At 33.2% G+C, this 13,310-nt stretch overlaps 1 protein-coding gene across 1 annotated transcript in view; it reads left to right on the top strand.

The window, feature by feature from the left end:
• The window catches only part of zranb3 (zinc finger, RAN-binding domain containing 3), a 120,554-nt gene extending 107,462 nt beyond the window's left edge, over window positions 1-13,092 (top strand). Inside the window, exons 19-21 of the mRNA XM_056448258.1 lie at window positions 2,583-2,922; window positions 11,475-11,606; window positions 12,792-13,092. Of these exons, the coding sequence (XP_056304233.1) occupies window positions 2,583-2,922; window positions 11,475-11,606; window positions 12,792-12,890 (571 nt within the window). The 3' untranslated portion in view covers window positions 12,891-13,092. The remainder of the gene's footprint in view (window positions 1-2,582; window positions 2,923-11,474; window positions 11,607-12,791) is intronic.
• Window positions 13,093-13,310: the final 218 nt, after the last annotated feature.

The raw sequence follows: 13,310 nt of genomic DNA, 5'->3' as shown, positions 1-13,310 counted from the left end.
TACTCAATTCACCTACAACGCATGTCTTTGGACTGTGGGGAAACCCACGCCAACATGGGGAGAACATGCAAACTCCACACAGAAATGCCAACTGACCAAGTGAGCAATCATGCTAGCCACTAAGCATAGAAACGCTTAATTTCTTCAAAGTGGTTCCACAAGGCTCTATTTTGGGACCCATTTTGTTTTCTCCATTTAAAAATATTTATGTGGAGTTTGTAAGAAACTAAATGTGTAACGTTAATTAAAAATAATATTTCGAGTAGTAACTGATGGCACCATTTTATTTATTTATTTTTAACAAACTTTAATAACCTGGGTCAAGCGATTATGGTAAACTGTATTCTGTTACAAAATCGGCGCATTTAAGCTCCGTTTTCTTTAAAAATCAATGATCTCCACTTCCTGGTTGATATACGATATAAAGTGGGTCTCAGATTGTACAAGAAGCACTGCATTAAATTACATTTTCCTTCCCCATGTCTTTAAAATATGAACTATTATTTTACTCCAGTATTTTCAATGGAGTTTCTGTGCTAGCCTGCTGATCATGACAGTGCGTGTGCTTTAATAAATCTCCTTTATAATATCAGTGAAACGAAATTATTATTTTATTTTGATGTTTAAATATCTAATAACTTATTTTATTTACTAATTTACATTTGTTATTTTATTTCTTATTATTGCTAAACATGATGTTTGACACATTTTCTTATATTATTAAATGAATTATTATTAATATTAATACTATTATTATTATTATTATTATTGCAAGCTATGATTTTATAATTGCAAAATTTTATAAATATTAAAAATGATGATGATAATAATAATAACAATACTATTGTTTTCTAATACTGCAACTAATAAAACAATAATAATAATATTAATAATAATGATAATAATAATATTTTTTACTACTAGTAGTAACACTACTACTAATAATAATATAATAGCAGTTATTATAATAATTGTAGCAGTTTTTATTATAACATCAACAACTACAGCAAGTAGTAGTAACAACAACTGGTAGAAGTAGTAGTAACAACAACAACTAGTAGTAGCTGTAGTAGTAACAACAACTATTAGTAGTAGTAACAACAATTACATTTTTCAATTCATCATTATTTGTGTAGTGCTTTTACAATGTAGATTGTCAAAGCAGCTTCACATAGATTATAGTTAATTGAAACAGTGTCAGTATACTACTACAACTAGTAGTAGTAGTAACAACTAGTAGTAGTAGTAGTAACAATAAATAGTAGTAGTAGTAGCAACTAGTAATAGTAGTATTAGTAGTAGTAGTAACAATAAATAGTAGTAGTAGTAACAACAACTATTAGTAGTAGTAACAACAACAACTAGTAGAAGCAGCAGTAACAACTAGTAATTGTAGTTGTACTAGTAACAATAAATAGTAGTAGTAACAACTAGTAATAGTAGTAGTAGTAACAATAACTAGTAGTAGTAGTAATAATTAGTAGTAGCAATAGTAGTCACAACAACAACTAGTAGAAGTAGTAGTTGTAACAACAACAACTAGTAGTAGTAAAGAATAGTAGTAGCAGTAGTTGTAACAACAACAACTTGTAGTAGTGCAGTGTTTCCTCTAGGATTTTTTTCCATCTGTGGCAGCAGACTGTTGGGCCTTTTACACAGATCTACCAACTACCTGTGGTGTTATTTCATTGACAAATGTTGTGAGCGCAGTATTACAAGTCAAGATCGCATTGATGTAATGCGAGCATGTGAATCTCTGTGCTCAAGCGCCGATTTCCTCTGTTCGTGCACAAAACTTCTTGTGCGCCTTCAAAAACACGCTTCTCAAGTGCAGATTTTCTTGTGCTCTCTCTGCTGAAGTGCGATTTAGCACGTTTATGTAACGAGTATGTCTAGAACATTTATTAGATTTGCTAGGAATATTGGCAAATGTCTCCAATAGACCTACAGAGCGGCATTAATGCGTCCTGAAGTAAAGTAAAACGGTTATAAACTCCAGCAAGATAAAGTAATTGTATGCAGAACCCCAGACCTTTAACTACAAATAAAATATAATTACGAAAACTGTGTTCGTCATAACTGAAAGCTACGTCGTGTTTGCTAGCCTCACACATCACGCACCTGTCAGTCAGTCAGTCAGCACGTTACCATAACGGGTTTAACAAATAACGCACAGCACTACTACGATTACAGAAAAGTTCGCGCTGTTGTAATTCACTTACCTTTTAATACTTTTTGGTGCGATTATAATCCGCTATTTAAAAAACAACTGAATGTTTTGAATGAGAAGCTGTAATGTAGCTGTGGTGGGATGAATTTTGGTGTGGCGCCCTGCCATGGAAGAATGAATGTAGCGGAAACCATGTAGTAGTAGTTGTAGTAGTAGTTGTAGTAGTAGTAATAATAATAATAATAATAATAATAATAATAAATCCTATAATTTCATAATCAATTAGCAACTGCATAGCATCAATGTAAAAAATAACTTTTTTATTATTTCCTCAACAAATGAGCACCATTTAATATTTCTTCTTCATCAAACATACTGAAATCTCCTTTTTCTAAAATGTGTGTGTCTGCAGGGAACCTGAGAGCTCTGCGTGTGTTCAGACGGACCCCTCAGCCGGTTTCCTGCAGGCCGTGGACTCGTCTGGGACGCCCCTGTGTCTGAGCTGCCAGAAGCCCAGCGGGGAGCAGCGCGGCTGGGCAGGAGGCTTCTGCAGCCCGGCCTGCATGGAGGACTTCCAGCTGCGCTCCAGCCAGGCCTACATGCGGGCCCGCGTGCTGGAGGCCGAGCAGGGTGTGTGTCAGCAGTGCGGCCTCAACGCCCACCAGCTGTACCTGCAGGTCCGGGACGCCCCGCTCACACACCGCAAGGACATGCTGGATAACACCTGGCTGGCACAGCTGCCCCTTAAACAGGTCAGACCTTACGAGAGCCTCTAGTGGCATTTCAACATTGGATGCTGAAATAGTGTGCGTTTAAGTTGCGCAACATGCTTAGTGTGTTGGTTTTAAAGTACAAATGAAATCAAAACTAACCATATTGGTTTTGTTTGCTCACGTTGCTAGTTTTGTGGTGAACAATTCATCTGCGCATGTCATTAAGAAAAAAACGAATTAGTTTGCCCTTGTAATCTAAAATTAAAATCTGAAAATGCACATGTTTTTTTAGTTAAATTCTCACATTGCATGATTTTGAGGTAATGGGCGTGGCTAACATACTTAACCACGCCCCTCCAACTGTCAGTTTTGACAACAAACAGAAATGGTGAGCTGGAGGAGGAGTCTGTTAGCTTGTAGTAACTCTATCTTTCTGAATGACATGCCCACTTTACTACATCCAATCAGCTCGCAGTAGAAAAAAAAAACCACGCCCACTGTTTTCTCATTTAACATTCTGTTTCTATAGGAACTGCACCACAATACAAAAAAAACAGTCACCGCTTCCAGTTCATTCATTCATTCATTCGTTTTCCTTCGAAGTCCCTTTTTTGATCAGGGGTCGCCACAGCACAATGAACCGCCAACTTATCCAGCATATATTTTACGCAGTGGATGCCCTTCCAGCTGCAACCCAGCTGCAACCCATTACTGGGAAACGTCCATACACACTCATTCACACATACACTACAGTCAGTTTAGCTTACCCAATTCACCTATAGCACATGTCTTTACATTTGTGGGAGAAACCGGAGCACGTGGAGGAAACCCACATGAACATGGGGAAAACATGCAAACTCCACACAGAAACGCCAAATGACCTAGCCGAGGCTCAAACCAGTGACCTTCTTGCTGTAAGGCGATTGTGCTACCCGCTGCGCCACCGTGCTGTCCGCTTCCAGTTCATGTGGACTTTAAAATGTGAAGTTCAGTACAGTCTAAACTTAAATATGAAAATGGAATGATGATGATGATGTAGCCTTTATTAGTCACAAACACTTTTACAACACACAAACATCACACATTTCAGGGGAAAACAGGTCAGACGAGAGGTAGCTTTTAGAAAGAGAAAGTAAGATACATTTGGGAAAAGGGAGGCGAAAAAAATATGAATATTGAATATTCAAAAATTGTCTTGAAATGTCGTCTTTAAAAGAAAAATCTTACATAAAGAAATTATATTGTCAAATTATATTGTCATTCAATTTTATTAATGTTATGAAGTATCAATACAACATATTTAAATAATATCAATATTTTAAAAGATATCAATAATTAATAATGTTCGTATTTTATATAAAATATTAACATGTAAAAAAATTACTAATGTCATTCATTCATTTTTTTTTTTTCGGCTTAGTCCCTTTATCAATCAGGAGTCTCCACAGCGGAATGAATCGCCAACTTATCCAGCACGTTTTACGCAGCGGGTGCCCTTCAAGCTGTTACCCATCACTGGGAAACACCCATACACTCTTATTCACTCACATACTCTACAGACAATTTAGCTCACCCAATTCATCTATAGCGCATGTCTTTGGACTTATGGGGGGAAACCGTATTTTTTCTTCTGGAGAAAGGCTTATTTGTTTTATTTTATTTATGTTTCAACTGCCTGACCCGCATGGTATTTGTTTTACCCATAACCAAATCATAAATAAATAAAGATAAGTTACACACAAATTACCACCCGTCAATAATTTTTTATTGACGTCACGTGTCATGGGTCACGTGATGTGTGTTTTCAGTGGTATAGTGTGGAAGGAGGGCTTTTCAGAAATGCTAGATGAAAAGCCAGGGTGGACGTGGATCGTTTCGTTCTAAAATGCCATTTTAAAACGAAGATGTATTAGTGTATACAGGGCCTAAGTGTATTTTTCGCGAGCAAGTTGCTGCTGCGACAGGGACGCGGTGGATGATCGCGATGTCTATCGTCTATGGACGATGACATTGTCTATCGACCCAACCCTAGTTGATATTAAGCCGCATATTGGTGTTTCGTAACATCTAGTTTAATGAGGTGAGTTGTTACCTCAACGCTCAACCCCCAATCTGGAGGATCAGGACATATACACATACACGACAGACAACTTAGCTTACCCAATTCACCTATAGCGCATGTCTTTGGACTGTGGAGGAAACCGGAGCACCCGGAGAAAACTCACGCCAACATGGGGAGAACATGCAAACTCCACACAGAAATGGCAATTGACCCAGCCGGGACTCGAATCAATGACATTCTTGCTGTGAGGTGACAGCGCTACCCACTGCACCACTGTGTTGCTATAATATATATATATATTAGTATATATATTTTAGTATATGTGAGGGGGCTCATGAAAGAATACAGTTACGTTAAAACCAAGCACACCATTGTTTTTCTTGTGAAATTCCCAATAAGTTTAATGTGTCACATGACCCTCTTCCTATTGAAAAAACAAAAGTTGGATCCAAGATGGCCGACTTCAAAATGGCCACCACCCATCTTGAAAAGTTTCCCCCCTCACATATTCTAATGTGCCACAAACAGGACGTTAATATCACCAAGCATTCCCATTTTATTAAGATATATCCATATAAATGGCCCGCCCTTATATATATTTTATATATATATATATATATATATATATATATATATATATATATATATATATATATATATGGATAGATAGATAAATATATATTAGAAATAATATATACAAGAAATATATATATTAGAAAACTTATATATACACTTTTATGTTAAATACTGTATAAAAATGTGTATGTAATTTTGATAGTGATGAATTACTATTATTTTTAATATTGTTATAATGAATAGCAATTATAATAATCATCATCAACATAATCAACCCTCAGTAATTATAGTATAATAATAGTGATGATGGTTGTTAAAATATTAACAGTAATAGTAATTAATTGTGGCATATTTGTTCTTGATAACCAAGTTAAAAGTAAGATCTTATCTTAATTGATATTACATTTATATAATAGAGAATCTCAGTAGTGTTGTTTTTCCTCTATATTTTCTGTTGATCGTCTCTGAGGTGTGTGTGTGTGTGTGTGTGTGTGTGTGTGTGTGTGTGTGTGTGTGTGTGTGTGTGTGTGTGTGCGTGTGTGTGTGTGTGTGTGAGAGAGAGAGGTGTGCGATGAGGGACTGGCTTCATCTGGGAAGTTGGCCAGAGTTTTGTAAAAGCTCGCATTAGTCGCTTCCAAAAACACATTAGGCGTGAATTATCCCCCAAAACATGCGCAGAGGAACTCGGCAGACGCTGCGCTTTATTGAAAAAATATTGCTTACAGAAGAAAGACAAATAAAGATGGCCTGTTTAAGCTGAAGAAGCAATAACAGCTCAGCGGCTGCAGGCGGATGCTCTCTCACTCTGTATAGACACATACACAAACACACACTCTATATTCTCACGCACACTCTTATATACACACACACACTATAAATGCACTCACATACTGTACTTACACACAAACACTATATACTCTCTCCCTCTCACACACATACCAGACACTCACACTATATTCTCTTACACACGGTGCTCTCTCACACACACTATATACACTCTCCCTCTCACACACACTTTATTCTCAGATCAGAATTATTAGCCTCCCTTTGAATTTGTTTTTCTTTTTTAAATATTTCCCAAATGATGTTTAACAGAGCAAGGAAATTTTCACAGTATGTCTGATATTTTTTCTTCTGGAGAAAGTCTTATTTGTTTTATTTTGGCTAGAATAAAAGCAGTTTTTAATTTTTTAAAACATTTTAAGGTCAAATTAGCCCCTTTAAGCTATATTTTTTCGACTGTCTACAGAACAAACCATCGTTATACAATAACTTGCCTAATTACTCTAACCTGCCTAGTTAACCAAATTAACCTAGTGAAGCCTTTAAATGTCACTTTAAGCTGTATAGAAGTGTCTTGAAAAATATCTAGTCTAATATTATGTACTGTCATCATGGCAAAGATAAAATAAATCAGTTATTAGAAATGAGTTATTAAAATTATTATGTTTAGAAATGTGTTGAAAAACCTTCTCTCCGTTAAAATGAAATTGGGGACAAAATAAACAAGGGCTAATAATTCAGGGGGCTAATAATTCCAACTTCAGCTGTATGTACACTCACATACTGTACACTCACACACTATATACTCACACACACAAGCACTCTATATACTCTCTCCTTCACACACATTATACTCGCACACTATATTCTCTCACACACACAATATATTCACACATTATTGTCTCAATACACCCTACACACTATATACTCTCACACACATACACACTATACTCACACTACATACACACACACACACACACACACATATTATACTATTATACCACTATATACACACACGCAAACACACTATACTCACACTATGCACACACAAACATACTATACTACCACTATACACACAAACACACTATACTACCACTTTATGCACACACACAAACACACACACTTTACACGCACACACACACACACACACAATATACTCCCACTATATACACAATCACACTATACTCACACCGTACATACACACTATAAATAAATCGCACTATATTGTCTCACATACACCATACACACTAATCACACACAAAGACACACTATACTATACACATACTATCTATACACACACACAAACTATATAGACTCACATACATTATATACTCTCACTCACACGCACACACATAATACTAATAAACACTAAATACACACACAATATATACTCACACACCCTATATACTCTCACTCACACAGACACACACACACACAAAATACTTATATATATAAAAATAAATATCTATATAGTAAAATACTCACACACTATATATTTTCACACACACACTATATATACATACTTACACAATACACTCACATACAGATTATATAACCTCTCAGCACACGTACTTTATATACACACACACACACACACACACAAAATACACACTAACACAAACAAAATCCTGTCCTCTTTGTAAAGCACACAAACACCAGTGGTCCTCCCCTTGAGCATGCAGTGCTAACACACAACGCCTTAGCCTGTCAGATCGCCATTGATTTTTCCCACAGTGCATTGCTACGAGGCCCGGCTTTGATTTCTGTTCGGCTTTTTCTGTCGGAGCCCCCGAGCTTCAGCACCTGATCAATACCGCACTCTAAGCTGCAAGTGCCCTCGACGCACAAACGAGCTCGCCGTGTTAGCGTTAGCATGTGTTTCCGTGTGCGTACGTGTCGACTTATCGACGTTCGCCAAGGAAGTTTCCCGCTCTTTCCAGGCCACGGCGCGACCCTCAGGCCTCCTCAGAGACTTAGCATCATTATTAGCCTGACGCTAGCGAGGGGGGAAGGAGACGATTGATTTGTGGTATTTTCCCCCGGGGAACGCTAGGCTAAAAACAGACGGCGAGTGAAATGCCAGAGCTATACAGCTCTGCTAGCGGATGGACGGTGCGGTTTCCAGTAGGCTTTAATCCCGCTCAAACACCTGCGGAGGGAATTTAGACTTCCCCGCGGGCCGTTCAGAGCACTTTCATGAAGCTGCTCGATAAAACAACAGGAATGAAAAGCTTTACACACAAACAACAACACTTTTAAGACACTCGCAAGACGCTCTTTGGGTGGTGCAGGGGGCTTTTCTTCACTGCTGTGCTTGATGGAAAGAAAAGAGGCCCGTAATTGCGTTAGCTGATTTCTCATTGGTCAATTTTTTGTTTAGACCTTTTTACTTAATCAGTTTTCAGTTGTTTAATATGTCTGACAGGAAATTCAATGTGTCCATTTAAGCTCGCCATATACAGCCCAATATTAATAATAATAGTATTTATACTATGAAAGTATTCTGATTAAGCTGTTGACAGGATACTTTTTTGTTTATTTAATAAACATCTTAATTGTTTTCATTAAAAAAATAAACGTGTTGTATCTGATATATTTGAACAATATTTCATACTATTAATAATAAAAAAAAATTTTTTAATTGGATTTCAATTTGGATTTAATTGGACTTTTTCTAATTTCTCATTGGTCAATTTGTTTACATTTTTTGGATATTTTACACATTTTTACTTAATCAGTTTTCAGTTCTTTTATATTTTTGATAGGAAATTCAATGTGTCAATTTAAGCTTAACACATATCTTTTTCTTATATATATATATATATATATATATATATATATATATATATATATATATATATATATATATATATATATATATATATATATATATATATATATCCCAGTAATACTTAAATGTGTATAATAATAATATTAAAAATAATAATAAAACGAAATTATTATTTAAATTATAGAAATAGCTGTATTAAACGGTTTAAACAGTTACAGTTTATTGTTTATTTAATAAACATCTTAATCGTTTTCATTCAAAATAGTAATGTGTTTTATCTGACTGTTTATCATAAATCTTAAACATTAATTTAAATTATTAAAGCTATAAATTATCAGTGGGCGACGCGGTGGTGCAGTGGGTAGCATGTTCACCTCACAGCAAGAAGGTCACTGGTTCGAGCCTCAGCTGGGTCAGTTGGCATTTCTGTGTGAAGTTTGCATGTTCTCCCTGTGTTGGCATGGGTTTCTTCCAGGTGCTCCAGTTTCCCCCAAAAGTCCGAAGGCATGGTACAGGTGAATTGGGGATGCTAAAAATTGACCATAGTGTATGAGTGTGTGTGTGAATGAGTGTGTATATATATATATATATATATTTCCCAAATTATGTTTAACAGAGCAAGGAAATTTTCACTGCATATCTGATAATATTTTTTCTTCTGGAGAAAGTCTTATTTGTTTTATTTTGGCTAGAATAAAAGCAGTTTTTAATTTTTTATGAACCGTTTTGAAGTCAATATTATTAGCCCCTTTGAGCAATTTTTTTGACTGTCTACAGAAAAATCATCGCTATACAATAACTTGCCTAATTACCCTAACCTGCCTAGTTAACCATATTATCCTTATTTAGCCTTTAAATGCTACTTAAGCTGTATAAAAGTGTCTTGAAAAATATCTAGTCAAATATTGTTTACTGCCATCATGGCAAGGATAGAATAAATCAGCTATTAGAAATGAGTTATTTAAAACTATAGAAATGTGTTGAACAAATCTTTGTTAAACAGAAATTGGGGAAAAAAACAGGGGGGCTAATAATTCAGGGGGCTAATAAGTCTGACTTCAACTGTGTGTGTGTGTGTGTATATATATATATATATATATATATATATATATATATATATATATATATATATATATATATATATATATATATATATATATATATATATATATATATATATATATATATATAGCCCAGTACTACTCAAATATGTATAATAATAATGCAAGACATAATTATTTAAATGGGATGGGAAATTATTTGTATTAAGGTATTGATACTGTTAAATTGTTATTGTTTATTTAATAATCTTTAATTGTCTTTTTCTGATTTCTCATTGGTAATTTTTTTGTTTATTTTTCAATATTTACACATTTTTACTTAATCAGTTATCAGTTCTTTAATAGTTTTGACAGGAAATTCAATCTGTCGATTTAAGCTTCACATATATGGGCCAGTAATACTCATATATATTAATAATATAAATTATTATATTATTCCATCATAGAATTAGCTTTTTCAGTATGGGAAAGTATTGTTAATAAGCTGTTGATTCTGTTACATTTTTATTGTTTATTTAATACACAATTGTTTTAATTCAAAATAGTAATGTGTTTTATCTGACTTGATTGATTGAAAAATAGCAATAATGTGGTATATCAAAGTGTTTTATGATAAGTCTTTAAATGGTGATTGCTTTACATTATTAGAACTACAATTCAGTGTGTTGATTTAAGCTTAACATATACACATGTATATATATAACCCAGTAATACTCAAATATGTATAATAATAATACAAGAAATTAATTTAATGATAGAAATAGCGTCAATATACCCATCAATATTAGTAATATAAATGATCATTTAATCTTAGAAATAGCTTTTTCAGTATGGTAAAGTATTGTTATTAAGCTGTTGATTCTGTTACATTTTTATTGTTTATTTAATAAACAACTTAACTGTTTACATCTTTAGTAGTAATAATAATGGTAAACTTATTAAAATGTCAACTCACCAAAAATGTACTTAGAAAAAAAAAAAAACAGTAATACATTATATTCATTATATTTTTATTAGCATTTTAGTATTATTTTTAATAATATTTTATTGTATTATTGTGCTCTTTTTTCTAAATGCATTGTTGGTGATGCATTTTTGAAAGCATTTTCTATAATATAAAAAAGCAAACAGTTCTATATAAATATAATGTCTGCATGTTTGTTATGGAGCACTAAAATATTCAGCATCATAAACAATAAGCAGATGTCACTGTCCTGAATGTGCTTCCTGATGGCATGTTGTGTGTATGGTGTTTGATGGCAGAGCAGCAGTGGGACTGTCCTGACGTTGTTTGTGTGTGTGTCTGTGTGTGTTTCAGCTGAATGAGATGATCCAGAGTCCCGCTGAAGGACAGTTCTGGCAGGTGGATCACATTAAGCCGGTGTACAGAGGAGGAGGACAGTGTTCACTGGAGAACCTGCAGACCCTCTGCACCGTCTGCCACCGCATGGTACACTCCAGCTCACTGCATTATTCAGGCCTTTCAGTCAAACTTTTTAAATACACGAATGCATGTTTATTATAGATAAATACACGATGTGCGCATTAGATTATTGAAGTATTTATTATTGTATTTTATTTTTATTACAGTTATTAATGAATATATTGTTTTATGTTTGTATGTAAGATTTACATTCAGAATGTAATATAATATATAAAGAAATTGCAGCCAATTATATTTATACTAATGTATTATTATTATTATTATTATTATTATTATTATTATAGGAAATAATTATTACTGTAAAATTAAAAGATATTACATTATTTTATATAATACTATAATATTTGTTATAATAGTTTGTGCATTTGTCTGTGTTGTTTAAAACAAAGTGAATAATTTTAAAATACATTTATAATACAATTTATAATACATTTAAATGAATTTAATACATTTTATTATACATTTAAATGAATTTAATACATTTTATTATACATTTAAAAGAATTTAATACATTTTATTATACATTTAAATGATTTTAATACATTTCATTATACAATTAAATGATTTTAATACATTTTATTATACATTTAAATGATTTAATACATTTTATTATACATTTTTATGATTTTAATACATTTTATTATACATTTATATGATTTTCATAAATTTTATTATACATTTATATGATTTTAATAAATTTTATTATACATTTATATGATTTTAATACATTTTCTAATACATTTATATGATTTTAATACATTTTATTATACATTTATATGATTTTTATAAATTTTATTATACATTTATGTGATTTTAATAAATTTTATTATACATTTATATGATTTTAATACATTTTATAATACATTTATACGATTTTAATAAATTTTATTATACATTTATATGATTTTAATACATTTTATAATACATTTATATGATTTTTAAAAGATCATTTCATTTTTGAATTTAGTTAACCTGTGTTTGTTTATAATAATTAATTTTATTTTTAGGATATCATTTGCAATGCAATTATTTGGAATTTCAATTTAAGTAACTCTTTTCTTTGTCATTTTTAACAACAGAATTTACATCTTTAAGGTTAAAGTTTAACATTTAATTCCATCCTGTAATTATTGTTCTAAATCTGCTTCTTAACACTTATATTTAACTAATATTTCTTGGTTTACATCATAGAGAACGGCGCAGCAAGTCAAAGACAGAAGTCAGATGAAGCGAAACCAAGCAGCCTCCAAACTGGCCTCTGACATCACACGATTCTTCGTAAAGAAATGAGACGCCCTGCAACTCTTCAAAACGCAGAAATGACCTTCGTTTACCAACATCTGCAGGTTTTGGAGAGCAGCGCGTCACTGAACATGATTTTAATCACTGATCTCAGCGTGAGACACGATAGCTTTGAAATGATTAACATTTGATGTGTGCAACCGTAAGTAAAAATCACTAAATAAAGATGCTGTCACTTTTCAAACATTGATTAGCTTGTAATGTTGCTTTTCCAACATAAACAACATCTGCTGAGATGTTTTCTTTCACAGAATTCATTTGATGAGGCGTACAACTAATTAATTTAGGGTTATTATGACATCACAAATGCTAATATTTACAGAAACCTGGGTGGGATTTTTGCGGTTAGTGGATCAGGACACACCAGATCAAGCTGACCAATCAGAGCCCATTGGGTATTTCTGAGGG

Source organism: Danio aesculapii, chromosome 22, assembly GCF_903798145.1.
Source record: "Danio aesculapii chromosome 22, fDanAes4.1, whole genome shotgun sequence".
Lineage (NCBI taxonomy): Eukaryota > Metazoa > Chordata > Actinopteri > Cypriniformes > Danionidae > Danio > Danio aesculapii.
The sequence above is the reverse complement of the archived record's forward strand: the minus strand, read 5'-3'. Positions and strand labels throughout refer to the sequence as shown.